Source organism: Sturnus vulgaris, chromosome 15, assembly GCF_052056855.1.
Source record: "Sturnus vulgaris isolate bStuVul1 chromosome 15, bStuVul1.hap1, whole genome shotgun sequence".
Lineage (NCBI taxonomy): Eukaryota > Metazoa > Chordata > Aves > Passeriformes > Sturnidae > Sturnus > Sturnus vulgaris.
Window position 1 is genome coordinate 16,728,694 of NC_142257.1, and position 19,644 is coordinate 16,748,337.

Sequence of the window (19,644 nt, forward strand, 5' to 3'; positions counted from 1 at the left end):
TCCTGCAGATGTGACATGGCCTCTTGCTGTCTCCCAGAGTTCTGCACGTGGGCTGCAGCAGATCTTGCTGCTTCAAAAGCTCCCTGTTTCCTGCCTGTCCTCTCCTGAAAAATCTGCAGAACAAAGCCCAGAGTCCCAGCTGAAAAGAGCCCTGGAGGGGATTCAGAGCTCACCCTGGAGCTGTTGGAAACTCTGTTGGGCTGGCAGCTGGGAATGGGAGCATCATGGACTGTCACAGCAAGTGTCATAGCTCCTGTGTCTCCAAACTCCTGGTGTGAGCCAGAGGAAGGGATGCAATTTTCTTCCTGGCTGTTGTAGAGGCAGCTTGAGCCCCATGGTGGGCAGTGACCACGCTGGAAGCTGCCATTGGGATCAAGGAGAAAATTCAGCTTGGAGCAGTTCTGCCCCCAACAGCTCCTGGTTGTGCAAGGACTGCTTTGCCTTTCTGGGCTGGTGTTTTCCACTCTGTGCTTCCTCCTGTGACCTGCTGTGGTTGCACCTGTGTGCCTGCAGGTGAGGAGTGCTGCAGGGCAAGGCTGCTGCCCTGAGGAGCCCCCCAGGAATTCTGGGCTCTCTCAGACCTGGAGTGCAGCAATCCCTCCTCTCTGAGGAGCTGCCCACAGCTCACAGGGCAAGGATGGCTCCTTCTCCTCCTTTCCTGCACAAAGTTTGACACACAAAAAGGACACAGCAAAGTGTGAGCAAATGCCCAGAGCTTCAGCCCCTGCTCAGTGTCCTTGAAGGCTCCCTGGGCAGTCACAGTGTGACATGCACAGTTTGTGTTGTCTGGAACATTTTGACACTCAGCATTGCAGTCATGCCAGTCTCCAGTCTAATCCTTGCTCTCTCCTCTATCAGGTATTTGTATAAACTGCGAGATCTTCATTTAGATTGTGAGAATTACACAGAAGCAGCATATACCCTTCTACTCCATACGTGGCTCCTGAAGGTTAGATTTTCTAAACTCAGTATATAATTAAGCTTTTGCAGTTTTCAATTTGATATTCTTAAGTGAATGTCTTAATCTCTGAGTTATTTTCCACAGGGGTATTCAAGTTTCTAGTTAGAAATATTGCAGTAGGTCGTACAAAATTAACATCAATTGTTGAAATTATATTTTCAGTATGTGATATATTTTCAGTGTGCTGAAACTAAATATGGTAGAAAAAATAAATTTCCTTTACAGTGAGATCATTGTCTACAAATGTAGTTTTCATTTGGTAATTTCTTACTATCCTGAACATAACAGTCGTGAAAATTAAACACAGTTCCAGCTATCACAAGGGGACATCTAACTTTTAATTTTAAAGTATATGGATTACATAACCAAGTTATGTTGGCTTTCTTTTGTAGCTGGTAGTTAATTATCTTTCACTATAACTATCATTCATTACCAATGTAATGGACAGTATCAATTAAACTGGTCAGTAAGATCAATTTCCATTACAAGGGAACATTACAAATTTAATTTAGTGCAGAGCTATATAAATTTGTGCTATTTTGCTTAAACTTAATTTTGATTCTTTTATGATCATACAAATATGAGATATATTGGGATATAGACAAAGATAATAGTATATGAAATATTTTAATACAAAGGACCTAAATCAAATCAGTCAAGATGATACCACTGGGGGAAAAAAAGGAACTAATTTTCTCATGTAGATTTTTTTATAAAATTTGTAGGTGCAGCAGGTATAGCATTTTAAAATATTTTTTAAATATTCTGTCTAGTGCTGGTTATCACATGAAATACAGCACTTGTCTGAAGAGGCAGTGAATGCAACTCCTGTGCCTTTCCTAGTTTGTCTGTGTCTGGGTAAAAAGGACTTGAGAAGAAAACACTTAGAAGAGCCCAGGGGACCAGACCTCATGGGAGGGGGCTTTGATGTGAAACACTGAACTTGAAAATTCTTTTTGATGTGTTCTCGTTGTCAGTGGTCGGATGAGCAGTGTGCACCCCAGGTCATGTCAACAGAGTTCCAGTGCTCACAGACCTACAGACACCTGAAAGAGAATTTGTATGAAAAGATCATAGAATACTTTGACAAAGGAAAGGTAGGTCTGGAGAGTTCTTCCCCTCCAAATCTCTCTGCTGTGCTACTCTGAATAGTCGTGCTTAATGAATGTGCCCTGTATAAAACATTTGTGAGGAAAAGCTTCTTTGAAATGTGGGTCAAGTAAAAAATTGTGTCCTGGAGGCTTATTCCCAGAGTGTATCTGTTCCATAGGAAGATGTTCTTTCCATGACCTCATTCAGAGAGAAAGAGGGCTAATGTCTCAGCACATTGTCACAAGCATCTCTGTCAGGCACCAGCAAAATACAATAAAAATGGTGAATCTACTTCCCCTTGCAAAGAAAAGAGTATGGACTGTGCAGATTCCATTTCAAAACCACTAGGTCTCTTACCTCAAAAAAATCCAGATGGTTCAAAATAGACATATTTGTTTCAGAGACGACTGAGAATTGTATCCTAAACTTAAAAAGATTGATGGTCAGAACCTCAGTTTAGTTCAATTTAAGGCACAAAAAAGGTTAGTAAAATTACCTGTCAATGCAATGGCATTTGAGCTGAGAATTTTGGAAATAAAGCAAAGGACTAGAAAGCAGGAAGAAACTCTGCCGTGCCAGATAATTAATCCCATGACCCAATACAACCTTTCAGTCATTATGTCGTGTTCAGCTGTAACCAAAGGTATGAAGGAGAAGAAAATTCATTTCTGCTCCTTGCAGAAGAAGCCCTTCCCATAATTCCCAAGGGAGAAAGTTTCAGCTTCATCCTCTCAGGTTTGCTGTTGGCATCTGCAGTGAGTGCACTGCAGCCACTGTCCCAGGAGAACCAAACCCTCACAATTCCTGGTCTGCAGCCCCCAGCACTCAGGCTCAGCCCAGGGGCCAAGGAGCAGCTGCCAGGGTCAGGAATGCCTGGGCAAAGAGCACCTGGCAGCAGGTGAGCATGGCCTGACATGGGACTGGCACTGCCCTCTCAGCTGCAGAGAGCTCTGCTCTGGGACCCCTGAACAGGTGAGGACACAGAATTTGAGAAATATCCTCACTTTTGTGAAGGGCCCACAGCAGATGAGGACAGCAGTCCTGTGGACACACACATTCACAGAGCTGGGGAATTACAGCTTGGAAATTCTTTCCAGGCCTGGATTTCTCCTGACTCTCAGCTCCATTCCCAGGCTGACAAGCTGACTGCAGCTTCAGTTAGGGAGGAGTCTCCCAGGGTGACAACACGGTGACAAACAGAGTGGAATTCATCACCAACATTAACCCCTGGTGTCTTTCCCGTGGGACACATCCTGAGGTGCTGTCCCAAGGATGTTTTTCCCAATTGTCCAATGAGCTCCTGTCCTGTCCTGGCTGCACTGACACACTTTAAATCCGGGCTGTCTGTACAATAAATTGGCCTTTTTTCCCCAAAAGAGCTCCGTGTGTGTTGCTGTCCTTTCTCCCTCTCTGGGAAAGTCCTGGTCTTTCAGTGGCACCCATTGTCACAGGCAGCTGTTAAGTTGTGTGGAAAGAAAGAAGCTGCTACCCTGGGCAAGTGGAAATTTAAGACTTCAGCTGATGGGGAAAGCTGTCATGGACAAGGCTCCCTGTCATTATGGATGCTGCAGGATATTTTGTTAAATGGTGTGTGTTTTAAGGACAGGCAGGTGTCAGTCCCCTCAGAAACTGCTCTGTACCTGGGATATGCTCTGAGTGTTATCACCTCAGTGATTTACTCTTGTTTTTTCTTTAATCTGAATGGTTATCTGAAAGGTTTGTATCTGAAATGTTAGGTGATTTTTAAAAAAATGTTACTCTAATAATAAAGTAGGTTTACTTATTCCTTCCTGTAATGAATCATAAAACACTTTTATTTTTTAACATTAATCTGCTTTCCCTAAGTTTATGATTGCCCTGAGTCTTCCACTCTAAATGTGCAGTTAATAAATGACTGCACTTTAAAGACAGCATAATCAATAAAGCTGCAGTTTTATTAAACTCTGATGCATTGAAAACTTATTTGTTGGTACTGGATTTACTTTCTGAATGTGTGGTTGCATTGCAGATGTGGGAAGAAGCCATATCTTTATGCAAAGAACTTGCAGAGCAATATGAAAAGGAAGTTTTTGACTATGAACTTCTAAGTCAAAACTTGGTAAGATTGTATACAGATCTTCAAATGATTGCAGTCACAGAAATCAATGTTTTTCAGCTATCAAACAGCAGAGCTGCCTATGAGCTTGTGGTCTAAAATGGATTTTTAATTCACGTGTTGAAGAGTTCCTGTTTCACTGTAGCAATCCAGTGGTAAAAGTTCATAAATAATTGTTGATTAAAGTTGCATGAACATCTGTTTATTGAGGTATTTTGAAATGTCTATAGATGAAATAAACATGTTCTCACCTAGGGAAATTTAAAGGCCACGTTTTGAAGCCTCTGTACTGCCCTAGGGTAGAAAGAACACCTGGATGAACTTTTCCCCCTACATCTTTCTTTAAATTTTAGCAGCTTAAATCTTGACAAGCCTGAATAATTCTGTCCTAATCAGGACTGTGGAAATATTACAGCACAAGGAATTAGACCTAGGTCCAAAGGGTAGAAGGAACATTTTGAAGGAAAATAAAATATTCAGTTATTTGTTTTCATTGAAATTGAATGAATCCAAAAAGGATCCCACACCCCACAATCCTTTTTTTTCTTCTCCCAATATTTCATGTTTGTATGATTTTTAACGAATGTTTAGGGCTCATTCAATAGATATCCCTGAATCTTCCTCAAAACATCTCTTGGGAATCAAAGTATTATGTTCTTGAATGGTGCTGTTTTTAAGAAAAGCTTCTTTTGCTGTTTTTATCATGAATTTAAAGACATTTGTGCCAGTTTAAGTGTCAGTGCTGTGTTCTCACACCTAACACCTAGATGACACTTGGTATTTCATGGAAGAACTTGTTCTAAGCCCTTCACATGGTGTGTGCCCTTAATTCGAGGCTGCAGTAAAAAGTGGAGTTGATCCCACACCTCAGCAAACATTTGAGGCAAGGAGTTTTTTCCAAATGTATTATTTCAGTAATGGTACCAGTGGCCAGGGATGACTTTGGTGTTTGCTTTTCTCCTAAGTTAAGGGCAAGCCCAATTCTGAGATCAAATCTTAAAGCTGAAGCCGTAGCCATTTCTCTGTGTATTATATTTGCATAAAAATGTAAACAGTGTTTAATGTTCCCCTGCAGTGTCCTGTGTGGAAACTCAATATTGCTGTGGCTCATCAGCTGATAGCTGATAGCTCTTGCATGTGTAATAGAGGTTAAAAATGCATAGATAAAACCCCCAAACACGAGTAATTGCACTTGGTTTTGCTTTCAGATCCAGCAAGCAAAGTTCTATGAAAACATCATGAAAATTCTGAGACCTAAGCCAGACTATTTTGCTGTTGGATATTATGGCCAAGGATTCCCAACATTTCTAAGGGTAAACTTGATTAATTCTTACTTTTTCATCTATTTTCATTCTTCTTTTGTTTTCCTGTTTTCCTCATGGTTAATGTCCAGGTTCATTTTTTGATCTCTAATGTGCTTTGAGCTGAGATGTTCATACCAACTGTCTTGTGCTGCTCTAAGTTTTTTCCTGAATGGCAACAGCTCCTACTTTAGGACAATTATGTAAGTTTGGTTTTGTTCAAATATGCTGAATCTACTCTCTTTTCTTTACTTTTCTCTGGTTTTGACTACCATGAGGGAAATCCAGACTCCACTGGGTCTGGTTTTTCAAAGAAACCTGACAAGCTGAGGAAGTGGTGCACAACTGCATTGTACTGTAGTTTTTTAAGAGGTCGTTGTTTTAACCACAGTAATGCATGAGTTCAGACCATAAAAATAACCTAAATATTTGATATTTCTTACTGCAAAAACCATCTCTTGCATACAACAATTAATAGGGAGGCTTTCTTCACACTTGGAAACAACGAGAGGCCCTGCTTTCCAAGTTTAAAGGCCAAAGCTGCCTTGAAAACATTGGGAAAACAGTGAAATGAGAGGCTGGTGTTAAACCAGAGCTATTGTTTCTGAATAATAAAACTTTGAGCCCAGAGTGTCTGGAGAGTCAGTGCTGCTTGATCCAAATGGTCCAAATGGTCCAAATGGTCCCAATGATGTTTGTCTTTAGAGCTGATTAATACTCAGAAAACAGGAACAGCCATTCCAAACCCTGGCCACTGCTGTGGCCACCGTGTGATTCCCATGGAAGTGCAACAGCAGCAGCCAGCCCAGGCAGCAACTCCTGATTCCTTGCAGAACAAAGTGTTCATCTACCGTGGCAAGGAGTATGAGAGGAGGGAGGATTTCCAGGCCCAGCTGCTGAGCCAGTTTCCCAGTGCTGAGAAGATGAACACGACGGCAGCGCCCGGAGACGACGTGAGGAACTCTCCTGGTCAGCGTATCCTTGGACACCTGGCAGGTGCCAGAGGGCTGGGAAACCTCCTTAGCATGAGTTTGGAGGAGTGAAAATGGAATTTCCTGGAAAGGTTGAATGTCTGCTGGCGTGGCAGCTCAGTTTGCAGGTTTGCTTACACGTCCTCCATGTCTTTTCTGGTTTGTTCCTGAGAGAAATCCCATTTTTCTGGCAGTTCTAAGGAGTCTGTCTCTTTCATTTGTCATAGAAACATTTAAGTTGGAAAAAACCTTGAAGGTTGAGTCCAACCATAAACTTTGTTCACCCATGCTCCCAAGTGCCACATCTACATCTTGTTAATTCCCTCCAGGGATGGTGACTCAACCACTTCCCTGGGCAGCCTGTGCCAGGGCTTGACAGCCCTTCAGGGAAGAAAATTCACTGTGGTTCATACATGGTTTAGCTTTATTTTCTTCAAATGACAAAAGCAGTGTCACACACTTGAAGAGACTCAGTTTAAAGCAGCAAATTTTCTGTTGCCTCACATTCACAGGTGCTGTGTCTTGATTTTAAATTCATATCTTCATTGAGCACTGCTCTGACTGGCACCACACTTTGGTATCACCTCCATTTCTTGGCAATAGAAACGTGTCCTAAGCACCTCAGAAATTTTCTTAGGAAAATTAACTTAGAAACATTGTTAACCAACTTTTAGAATGGCCTCAATTTTTCTTGTTTAGAGTAACTCTGATTATTTTTCTTCTGATTTGAGTCATCACTGACTGAGCAGATACAAGATCACCTCATTGTATCAGACATTTGTTTTTGCATGCTGATATTCCTTTATTAATTTTCGAGGTAATGTTGTAACACTTCACATGTTCTCTTGATTCTGTTCTGGTGGAATTTTCTGGAGGAGAAAGGGAATACTTTTCACACTGTTGGGACTGAAGTGGGAGTATTACAGGCTTGTCTAAAATAGGACATTAAGCTTGAAAGCCAGGCTCTCCCAAGTCTGTCTTACTCTTAACTAATTAATTTATTTTGGAGAACACATGCTTCAGTCCTCATCTATTTGCAAGGAGCAGGAGACAGGCACTGCTTCTGCACTTATGCAAAAGGATCTAACCAGAGGGCATGAGTTTCAAACATACTGAAATATGTAAGGATGTGAAATATTTACTTACAAATACAGTATTCAGATTTTAAAAACAGCACTTCTATAGAAAAAGGAAATCTCAAGTAAAAGGGCTGCTCAGTTACAGGTTTCTAAACTGAATGTTAACCATTGTGACTTTATGCATGCCTAAAGCTAAACAGTGAAACTGTTAACATCAGATGTGGTTGATGTTATTTTCGTAAGTTGCCCGAGCTTAAAAATTTAATGAATGAGTCAGTGTGATAAATTCAGCTGCAGATATTCAAGCTCAGGAAATAATAAAAATATGCAGTTCAGAATTAATATGTATTCACTGGTTACTACTGGCAGATTTTTCCTTTTTTGTCCAAGGAAACTCCAGAAATGAAACCCTGAACACTTCAGATTTTTCATCAGAAAATTTCTTTTTTGATTATTATTATATTTATTTCTCCTGCAGCCTACAGTGTCATACTAGTAGTTAAAAATATGCCCTTAACTTTGACAATTCCAGATATCCAATGTTTTACAGTGCAGCCAGTCCTGGAGGAACAACCTCGATTCAAAAATAAGGCTGTGCCTGATCAAATCATAAAGTAAGTGAATTTCTGTAGTAGATAGTATAATGAAAATCAGCCCATATTCCTAAACTGACAACCATTATTTTGTGAATTCAGTAATTTGCCCATAAATCTTGGAGTTTTTGTTGTCTTAATTTACTGACTTATTCATTTGTAGAATCAGAGAAGAGTTTGAGAGGGAAGGGACCTTCACAGGCTACCCAGTCCAACCCCAGGGACATTGCTCAGAGCTCCCTCCAATATTCCTGGATGTTCCCCAGGAATTCCAGGAAAGAGCCTGTACCCATCTCCCCTGAAGAAATCACTTGTGGATGCAGGGCAGGGAGGTGGAATCTGTGCTTTGGGTCAAAGTTAGTGAGTTTTCAACCCAGCTTGTGGAGAGGGGGCTCTTGGAGGGGACTGGCAGTGTGAGAGTGGTCCAATGTGGGCTCTGGAATGATGGAATCTTGTTAGATCTTCTCTGGTCCAGTGCAGAATACTCGGTAGCAAAATGGTTTCTGCTGGTGCTGTGGAGTCTGGGTTTTGTAAAGGAATAAAGGAAATGAATTGGCCAAAGTATTTTGAGAACAGACTGGCCCAGAGCTGCTTCCAAACCAGTTGTGCCCTTGGTCTGCAGCCCTATGGAATCTTTACTGAAGTAGCAACTGGCTCAGAATGGAAAAATAATAATAACCTCCCCCCATATACCAAATTAAACAAAGCAGATCCAAGCACGGGATTGCCTGACAGGATTTTAAAATAAGTAAACACAGACCAAAAAACAATCCAACCCAAAAAATTGTGGTTCTAATTTCAACTTGCCTCATTTTAAAACCAGTAACTGAAAGGCAGATTATAAATGTGGTCCTGTTGGACCAGATTTCGGTGTAGAGCCAGCCACACTTCAAACTGCTTCAGTTTATGCAGCAAAGTGTTCCACCTAAAGTACAATCCCTGCTCATAGGGGAGATTTTGTAATGGTTTGTCTCAGCTGCAGAATTCAACCAAACTGCTGGTTACATCTGGGCTTAAGGATTTACTTTGATGAGTTTGCTTTATTGGGCATTTAATCATTTGTTACATTAGGAGATGACAATGCATTTCTTCTGTCAAAGACCTTCAAAATATCTGTCCTTTCAGATAAAGGGATCTTACTCAGGGTGGCAATATTTTCAGTTACTTTTCTTTACTGATGAACAAAATCTTAGCAGTTTGGGTCAGAAATAATAGTTTCCCATGAACTAACACATCATGGTTTGCTTAACTCAGATGTTTGGGTCTTCTCCATTTGTTTTTCTGGGCTTTCAGAACATGGTTCCGTTTTGCTGGAAGAGATTTCTGAGATTTATTTTTTTTTTTTGCCACAAAATTAGCTTTTACTTAACAAGGGTTTAAATTTGATTCATATTTAAAACAAATACTAAAAACCCGAAGGAGAGATTTTTTCTGTGGACAGGAAAATACTTGGCCAAAATTCTGCAGTCCCTGTGCTAAAAGCCAAGTGGTTGCAAGTTTAGTGGAAAGATCATCACAATGATGGAGAATGAAACATTGGCTGAATGGAACAGACCATAACATGAATTTGCAAAGGGTTCTTTACATTGGTGTACCCCTCTACAAGCACTTCTATACATTCTATTATCTGCCTCAAGAGATCATTAGTAATGACTTCAGTTGTTTAATTTGTTAAATGTTGTTCAGGATTGTGAGCAGAATTGTTGGACAAGATTAAACTGCTTTGCCGTGTGCTGTGCTCCAGTCCAGGTGAAAATCCCTGCTCTGCTCAGTCAGTTCTTTTAAATGAAAAACACTCCTCTCATAAAGCAGGATAAAGCTGGCAAGCAGGGCACGTGCCACAGCAGGATAGGAGAGGGAAAATATCTTCTAGTCCTTCCTCCTGTATATTTGAACACTATTCTGGAAGTTCTAGAATTTTTATACCTGGGAAATACACGCAGTCACAAGTTGAAGTTTAATACTTGTAAAATGGTGTGTGTTCACCCTGATTTATAGATAAAGTAGTTGCCTTCTGAGTTTCCAGTAAAGTCCTTTTTGTCTGAGCAGTAAATTTACTTTTAATTAAAAGCTCAACTACTCAAAATGAAATATTTCTCCATGATAACAAAATCCATTAATTTCTGGTTTCTGTATTTTACAATAGTAATTTAAAAATCTTTCAGCTTTTACAAGTCAAACAACGTGCAGCGGTTCCACTATTCAAGACCAGTCAGAAAAGGATCTGTTGACCCTGAAAATGAATTTGCTGTAAGTAAATTAAGGACAAGGTGATGGATGTAGTTCTGGTAACTGTGACTGAATTTTGATCCTAGCTCCTTAGACTCAGGTTACTCTTTATAGACACCTTAACTTCAAGATCTGGTTCAAAAAAATGAAATGCAAGACTTTTCTATTTCAGCACTCCCCCTGTGTACTTAATTATACATCACTGTTCCAGCTGCAGGTAAACATTATGCAGTTAAACATGTTCAGCATGTTTGTGTTAAGCAGTAAAATTTTCTGGTAGAGATTTTCATTAGGAAACAAGGTGACATGTAAAAAAATATCAAATACTTGTATCTTACAACACTTCCATCAGCTGCCAGCCTGGCAATGAGGTGAGTGTTGTCTGCTTTCCTGAGTCCTGTGAAGTCTCACTTCATGAGAGAACTGCCTATGCCATTTTTACTCCCATACCTATTGGTGGAATGCTGAGGAATGACCTTCACTCTTCAAATATTCTAAGAAATCTACACCACCATAAATTACTTTGCTGTGTTAAGATTAAAATATGGTAGGTGTCTGTACTTTCATTTTACAGGTATCTGGTGTTTTATGGTTTGTTTTGAAAAGCATCCCATCCAAGCCTTATGGCTAAAGCTGTGCTCTTGGCATACTGCTGGGAAAAGCCATTTCTTTCCCAAATGTACATTTTCTGCATTTTCTGCATTTTCTGTTAGGTGTGTGCTGATTAGCAGAGTCAACACTTTCATGTAAGAGCGTCCTACCTGCTGTTAAATCAGCACTTCAGACACAAACTCTACCCTGACATCCCAGAATGTAATGTCAAGACTCAGGATGCACCTTGGCTTCCTTTGCAAACTAGAGAGTTTTGGGCCCATTTATGAATATACCTTGAAATGGTTTTACAAGAACTAAATTGTTGATGTTTCCATTGCTGAGGACAATAGATAAGATTCATATTTCCTTCAAAGAGATGGAAACTGGGACAGTTGCAGTGTCTTCATTACATCTGTTATGGTATTTCTCAGTACTGGCAGTTTCAATGAGCTAATACTGAAATAAGGAACAGCAGGGTAAATGAAACAGTGGCCATTCCAAACTATTCTAAAATACCAACTGCCAGCCTTGTTCAGAAAAGAAAAATGAGAGGAACAAAACAAAGTCGGGATGCTGGCAAGTTGGTATAGGGCTATTACTGCTTTTAATTGCAGAATTACCTTTTGAATGCAGAGGGAGGTGATATAATCTGGGTAGAGGAGAGAGCAAGTCACTTAATGACAGCCATTCCGTCTGTAATGGCAAAAATAGGAATACAGACTAAAAGATTCAAGGGTAATTTTCTTTTTCCCTTGCTTTGTGCAGGCTTTGTGCCTGAAGATGGCCTAATCTGAAACCAGGTAGATTATTTGTTCAAGTCGCTGTGCTAGATTTAGTTTGCAGTGGTTTTTTATACAAAAACGTGAATATGTTTTCCTTCTACATCTGTTTCACTCTCACATCTCAGAAGACAAAAAGATTAAAGTTTCAATCCTGAAGTATCATTTTCTCCTGCTATGTTTTTTAATAGTCTATGTGGATTGAGAGGACATCATTTGTTACAGCCTACAAACTTCCAGGAATCCTGCGCTGGTTCGAGGTGGTCTCCATATCACAGGTGAGTATTGAAGTGCCCAGAGCCCGCCCAGCTTGGAGCTGTTTAATCCTCACGTACAAACCAGATTGCAAAGTTAGCAACAAGGCTACAGTTACTTCTTTATGTTCTTGCAAAACCATTGTTATTTGCATTTAATCTTTCTACTGCTCAATAGAGGATCAATATATCTTATGCCTGATTTACAGTTTCAGAGCTGAACGAGTGTGTGTGGGTTTGCTGAGTTGCAAAGCTGTCGTTCATGTACGTGAGTTTTATAAAACCAAAAGGACCTGTTTATGTCTTCATGAACCTTAGAAGTTTCTTGTTCTTGTTTCTTTACAGTGCACAATTAGTCCTTTAGAGAATGCTATTGAGACTATGTCCACGACAAATGAAAAGATTTTGATGATGATTAACCAGTACCAGAGTGATGAGAACCTCCCCATTAATCCACTTTCCATGCTTCTGAATGGAATTGTTGATCCAGCTGTTATGGGAGGCTTTGCTAAATATGAGAAGGTAGGAGCTTTAGAGTCACTGCAAAGAGCATTTTCAGGTGCATCATTTTTCATAATCCTCCTACACCCTTTGTTAAAGTGGATGGGGAATAGGAAAGCCATCATTCCATCAGTTTAAGGGATGCTCAACCCTCATTTCCTGGTCACCTCTGTCTTTGAAAGCAAACCAGAATGACTGAAGTGATCAGTTGATGTAAATCATGACACTCCAAATCTTTCTTTTTAGTTTCACTGTAAACTTAATAAACGAAACAATAATTGGGTTTCATAATAAGGGTCTCAAAGTCAGAAGTGCTGGATAAAGTCCAAATACATCTTTTTAAGAAGTGCACCTCAGTTCCCAACTGATAGAGGGAGGAATTGTCACCAGCAGCATCTGGCTGAGGACCATGCATGTGTCTCTCCTCTTTGATGGCCACTATTCTGATCACCAGCTGGGCTCTGTGGATAAATGCTTGATTTCTTTACCTGTCAAAATGATGGACTGTATTTATTTATTTTTTTGTCTAAGGCTTTCTTTACAGAAGAATATATCAGACACCATCCAGAGGATGCAGAAAAACTGAACAGACTCAAAGATCTGATTGCTTGGCAGGTAATTTCTCACTGACAGCCACCACTGAGGCTTCACCAGGGATTCCTTTGTTCCATTCCTGTCTAGCAGGAGAACACAGCATTGAAATGATTTTGTCATTTCCACTTTTTTTTTTTTAACCCCTGAAAGGTATTTTGTAGAACACATCATCTGGAATGGTTCATCAAAAGCCACATGTAGCAGGCTACATTTATGGTTAAAAGGACCAGGATTTCCAACTTGGGTTGTATTCCTGAAGAGAAAACTAAGAACATGACAAAAGTCATAATAATTTCATGAATTTCTGGGATTGACAAATGTCAGAAGCCCTCTTGGGAAACAACTCTTTCCTAGAGTGTTTAGTTTTTGTGGAAGATTTTTTCTTTTTATTTATTTTTTTTCCACAGAAACATTAATGGAGTGTTTGCTCCTCTCAGGAATTATTTTCATACTCAGTGACCCTTTTAAGTTGTTGCTATGTGTCTTCTGTGTGGCAAATAGCAGAAAGATTATTAGGAAATATTTTTAAGCTGTATCTCCAGAGGAGAACTGAATATTCTCCCTCTACTGGCAGCACTGAGGTTATCTGGGTTTACTTTTTATTATTTTATATACAGTGTATACATGATAAGACAAGCAGCCTGCAGAACCCTTTTGTTCTCAAGGAGGAAAGTGCGCCTATGGAAGGTGGTAGCAGAAAAAAAACTCTATTTTTGCCGAGATTCAGGGGAAAATGGCTCTTTCTGTTGACCTGGTAGTGATAATGAAGCAGAAAAAAAAATGACCTCAGAAATTCTCAATTCTATTTCCATTAAGCAGTCCCAAATAGAAATCACTGCTATCAATAGATAGAGGGGTGGTAAGAAATAGTGAGAGTTCATCTGGGATTTTAGTGTCAGAAATGAATGGCTCAAGGTGTTTGTCCTCATGTTCCATGTCTCATTTTTTGTACTTGCTAAAAACATGCCTGGAAACATCCAAGGTCAGGTTGGCTCTGAGCAATGTGATGGAATTGAAGATGCCCCTGTCTATGGCAGGGGATTGGACTGGGAGACCTTTAAAGGTCCCTTCCAACCCCAAACTATTCAATCATTCTGCTTCTCTTTCACAGATGAGGAACAGCAAAAATTTAATGTTTATTCCTCTCTCAGCTTTGAAATGAATCTTCTGAAGAGTTTTTATGGAATTTTTTGTGCTATTTTCATCATGTTTTTGAAGCTTCTTCCTGTTTCATTTTGGCTCATCCCAGTTTGGTTATTATTTGAGTTGTACCTTTACAGTTTCTCCTGGGTCACTGCCCACCACAGCTCTGTGTGTTGTTTTCTGGCCATCAGAATCACTCAGTGAGTTCAGTGGGATTGAGTGACCACAGTGTCCATCTGGCATTAGGGAATAAGGGGCAATTTCTACCTATCCCTGCAAATCCCTCTAAGGAGGACAAACAGATCTGTCAGTAACAGATGGGCTTTAATACCATGATTTTAAAAGTTACTTTGGAATTGCACTTCCATAAAATATGATCAACACGATGGATGGACCAAGGTTCACAGTATTTACTGAGTCAGAACACAAAAAGGAAGCATGGAATCTAGGTGGATTTTACCAAAAATCCCAGTTATTAATGTAAAAGATTTAAAAGCTGAAGTAAAGCAGTTAGAAAAGTGGCAGAAGGGGAGCTAAAAGTATTTTACACAAATCTCATAGCATTTAAATACCTAGAAGAGAGAAAAGAGCCTTTGTGAGGCAGCCAATATTTTTCAGAAATTTACTGGGAAAATCCATTTTCCATGAGCCTTTTCCATCTTTTATTTGCTGCTCCAAGCTGAGATCAATGGGAAATCCACGTGCCAGTCACAGGAAGAATTTTGCAGCTGATTTCCCAGATAATCTAAACAGAACCAGAGAGGTTGTTGGACCCACTTGAAAAGTCTCACCTTTTTTCTTCTTTTGTTCCTCCTAAGATACCTTTCCTTGGGGCTGGAATTAAAATTCATGAAAGAAGAGTTTCTGAAAATCTTCGTCCTTTCCATGACCGGATGGAGGAATGTTTCATGCACTTAAAAGTCAAAGTGGAAAAACAATATGGAGTCAGAGAATTGGTATTACTCTCCTCTTAACCTCTACCCCAATTTCTCTTTATTTAATACACTTCTTGTTCTAAACAAAAACATGCCTTTTTTTTTTTTTTTTTTTTTTTTTTTTTTTTTTTTTTTTTTTTTTTTTGCTTATGAGTTTTCTTGTGATCTAAAGGTAGTAGGATCTTGGTTGTATCATCCAAGAGCTGATTCTGTTCTCTGACACATCAAATATTCCTCATTTTGGAAGATTTTGAGTATATTTTATTACAACTTCAAATTGCAAGTCTTTTCAGCCTTATTGAGGAAGTAAAAGCGAGTTCTTACATTTGTTCTCTGTAATTTTTCTTAGTGGTTTAGGGCTTTGATCTGCAATTGATGTCTCCCTGTGCCAGCCACTTCCAGCTGTGTTGTGAAGTAAAACCTGTCATGTGTATAATACTATGATTATTAGTTGAGAACCAACTGAAATATCTGGGAATTGAGGCATAACTTTTCAACACAAACTCTCCTGACAATTCTTGAGTAAAATATTCTATCTGAGTTGTGCAGGCTAGCAAGAATGACACTGCCTGGTTTTTGTGATTAAATGCCAGTTACTTTAGAAATTATTTTATATTGTTGCTTTCAGCATTGGTGATTTTATAATAGGATTTATTTATTCTGTTATGGGGGAAAGTAGCAAAGTTCTAACTTAAATTTTGGATGTGTGCTGCATTATACACCTGTGTGACATATATCTATCTGAATATGGTTTTTATTTTGCAGTAATAGAGGCTGTAATTGCAATAATTTACTCGAAACCATGTAATTGCAATAATAATTGCAGTAACAGAGGCTGTAATTTCCAATGAGAGCTCTTGCCTCTTGCTTGAACCCTCAAGCACTCTTAGGGACCAGCACTTTAAAAACCCAACCTATTAAAAATTTTGCAGAGAATGTACTTTGTGAATTAGGAGGTTTGAAGAGTAACAGACACAGGATAAATCACAATAATTTACGGGAGCAGACAACTTTTTTCATGCCAAGTGTGAAACACCTGCAGAGCCTTCGAGGCCTGGTGTGAGGAGGGTGAATTGAAGGATTTTTTGACAGGATGTGTTTCTCTGTTCCTTGCTGCAGCCAGAGTTTGATGAGAAGAGGGTGGGGCGGCCGAGGTCGATGCTGAAATCCTATCGCCAGTTATCCTTCATCTCCATGCGCTCCATCAGCTCCGACTGCAGCACTCCCAAAAAACTTGCTTCAGAAAGGTTGGTTATAAATGTAAAGATAAATGTAAATGTAAATATAAATATAAATAGAAATATAAATATAAATATAAATATAAATATAAATATAAATATAAATAATATAAAGATAAAGATATATAAATAATATAAATACAAATACAAATATAAATACAAATACAAATACAAATACAAATACAAATACAAATACAAATACAAATACAAATACAAATACAAATACAAATATAAATATAAATAAATACAGTCCTGGTTTTTTAATCAGTTTTATGAGATGCAACAAAAAGATTTGTAAAAAGGATGAAGACCACCAGCAGCCCTTTCAGACTATACCAACATTATTTTTAACTGTAGATATCACTTCCTCCAGGCTGGAAACTAACTAGTGTTTCAATCTTAATAGACAATCTGTGTTCAACTCTCATTAAAAAAAAAAAAAAAAAAAAAAAAAAAGTGGCATTTCCTTTTCAGAAAATAAGTATTTTAAAAATTAAATTACTTTTCAAAAATTTACCAAGATCTAGGGTGTTTTTTTATACAGCTTTTAACTTAATTAGCATCTTTTTGTTTGTAAAATGTGCATGGGAAAGGAACAACCTTTATAGACTTGAAAAGGAGGTAGAAGATTTTAGTAAAGTCTATAGTAACATAAAATGCTTTGCCTAATGTGTCTGACTGCAACACTGGGAAACAAAAAAGCTTTTAAGTTTGAGAGAACAATTATAGGTACAGCTTTTTCATCCACAAATTGTTTTGTTCACTTTATAAATTATCTTTCAGGCACGCAGAACTTCTTCCCAAACAAGGTGTATGTATAAAACTGAACTTGTTGAGCAGTGTTTGATTATTTTTTAAACATCTGAGCTCCCTTTTTGACTAATTCACTTTGAAAAAGTCCAGTGGTGCATGACCCTAATGTGAAAGGGTTGGTTCTTAAGACCCCCCTTGCTCTACTTTGGGATTCCTGAGGCTGCTCTGCAGCTTCTGCTCCAGAAGGGTGGAGCAGGCAAAGATCATTTGTGTGCTGCAGGACACCAGGACACCTCTGTCACCACCAGACGAGAGCACGGAAACATCAGCACCGTGCACCTTCCTTTAGTTCTTAGGGTGCTAATTTGTTTTCAGGAAGCACAGGTCAACAGAGTCACCACACTTCTTGATTTATCAGTTTTTATGTTGTAACATAAGTTCATTCCCAGGTTTCAAAGGTTGAGAAGGGAGTAAAGCCAGCACCAAAGTAAAGCCAGCACCAATTTCATGGGCTTTTTTTTTTTTTTTTGGTACTTTGATGAGAAGTAGCCCAATTTTTAAACTGAAAAAGAAGGTAGAAGGGGCTTAATCTCTGGGTATGTGCATTCTTGTCCAGTATGGTGAAATAAATAGGTGATTGCATTTAAAACATGGCAGCAGATGGCAATACTCTGTTCCACTTTGGTTCTTGTACGACCAGAGCAGCACGTCTTGCTTTCAGCACCACCATCACCACACATCAACCTGTGCCATGTGAACTCTGCTCTGTTTAGTTTAGGAGCTCTTAAGCTGATGCACAAATCTTTTAACAGGAATTTGAGCTCATTTTAATATTTTACATTCTTCACTACATTTTAAGATGGTGTGACACTGCCTGAAGGCATCTTATTTGTACCTCCAGTTGCCAGCTGCTGAAGCACATCAGATACTTTTTGCCAGCAGTTTGCAAGGCTGCCTAGAAAGTAGAAGGAAAGAATGACCTGCATTTATATTTCATGGGGAAATGACATCAGAATACCAGCAGCTTTTAAAATATCACTCAGCAACTTGTACTTTCTTTCCTTTGCTCCTGCAGCTTTGATCTGGAAGCAGTGCTACTGAAGCAAGGAAAAGCAGAATCAGAGGAGACTGCTCCACAAAATAATCCTCATCCTGAAGTCAAGATGAGAAGGTCCAAAAAAAGAACAAAAAGAAGCAGTGTGGTGTTTGCTGATGAGAAGACAGCAGCTGATATTTCTATCTCTGACATGAAATGTGTATGTTACGGATTTAGAGTAGTGTTTTATAATCCATGAAAAAGAGGACATTAGTCCTTTCCTTAGAAAAAGAATAAAATATCCCAGAGAACTCCAGCTGTCATAAAGGGAAGGATGCAGGATGCAGAGACAATCTGCCCTGCCATGAATGAAACATGCAAGATGCTGTGGAGGAAACAAATCAGTGAGAAAATCAGATCATCTCTCCTGGCTTCTGGTGGCAGATAACAGAGCTCTGAGGCTGCAGGTTCTGAAGCCTGGTTAGCTCAAAAAGGAGCACTGTGTGGGGAGGGTTAAGCTGCTTTCCTGTGGAGAGGCAATTGACTGTGCTGACATTTCATGGCAGCTCCTCGCAGTCAGGGCTATTTCAAAAGTGATGAGCCCTGGACGTTTTGTACCTTGTTGTGGAACATGCAGCTGTAAGGAAACTGCAAGATTGCAAACAGAGCTCCTTAAATGGTGCCAGACTGAAGTCTGGGAGTGCTGGCATCTCTCGCTCCATAGATCATCCAAGGGCTTTTATTGCACTGCTGGATCGTTACAGTGACTTATGTAACTTACACCGGGCCCTTTGTAGATACAGAGTTTAATCCTTAGGAGAATTTTATTTTAGTAAAATGTCCTCTAGATACACTCTAGCCCCATCGGAATTAAAGAACCAGGCAGTAGCAGATTGTCGAATTACGTGGAGGGAGCATAAATAATTCGATCAAAAATATTTGAAGGAATCATCAAAGGTGAAATGAATGAAGTAGAAAGCCAAGACTGTTTGGGGAAGCACAAACTCACAGATGATTGTGACTGTCTTACACTGCATGTCCTTATGCAAAAGAGAGATAAAGCACAATCATGCTTTGAGAAGCACTGATAACACAAAACCAAGTAACACCTTTGGCTTTTGATGAACTGAGATAACACATACACCAACCTGTGGGGATCCCACTGTGTATGGAGTTAGAGGATTTTCTCTGCTTCAAAGAAGCAGTGGCAAGGCTTTGCAGCAGCCAAGCTGGGCATGTTAATGCAATACGGAAAAATGTTTTCAAAACTTCATTTTACTTTGCAGATTACACCCAGTGTTGTCTGATGGTATTATGCCAAAAATAGGGTAGGAATTCAGATTTCAGATCACAGATTACCTCTGTAACTTTTTTAGAATTCTTTTTTCTATGTAGAATGAAAAGTTTTTATCTAACTATAAATTATCTGCAAATTTGTTGCGTGTTTTTAGATTGTCCATAATACGATACATGAACCAAAGTCTCAGTTCATCATT

General features: G+C 39.3%; 1 protein-coding gene across 1 annotated transcript in view; it reads left to right on the forward strand.

Annotated features, from left to right (window-relative positions):
• Positions 1 to 19,644, forward strand: part of DOCK2 (dedicator of cytokinesis 2) — a 156,640-nt gene that overhangs the window by 133,030 nt on the left and 3,966 nt on the right. The window contains exons 37-49 of the mRNA XM_014887685.2: positions 859 to 949; positions 1,939 to 2,058; positions 4,062 to 4,151; positions 5,357 to 5,461; positions 6,283 to 6,424; positions 8,032 to 8,113; positions 10,258 to 10,342; positions 11,886 to 11,972; positions 12,294 to 12,470; positions 12,981 to 13,064; positions 15,005 to 15,142; positions 16,241 to 16,368; positions 18,188 to 18,368. Of these exons, the coding sequence (XP_014743171.2) occupies positions 859 to 949; positions 1,939 to 2,058; positions 4,062 to 4,151; positions 5,357 to 5,461; positions 6,283 to 6,424; positions 8,032 to 8,113; positions 10,258 to 10,342; positions 11,886 to 11,972; positions 12,294 to 12,470; positions 12,981 to 13,064; positions 15,005 to 15,142; positions 16,241 to 16,368; positions 18,188 to 18,368 (1,510 nt within the window). The remainder of the gene's footprint in view (positions 1 to 858; positions 950 to 1,938; positions 2,059 to 4,061; positions 4,152 to 5,356; positions 5,462 to 6,282; positions 6,425 to 8,031; positions 8,114 to 10,257; positions 10,343 to 11,885; positions 11,973 to 12,293; positions 12,471 to 12,980; positions 13,065 to 15,004; positions 15,143 to 16,240; positions 16,369 to 18,187; positions 18,369 to 19,644) is intronic.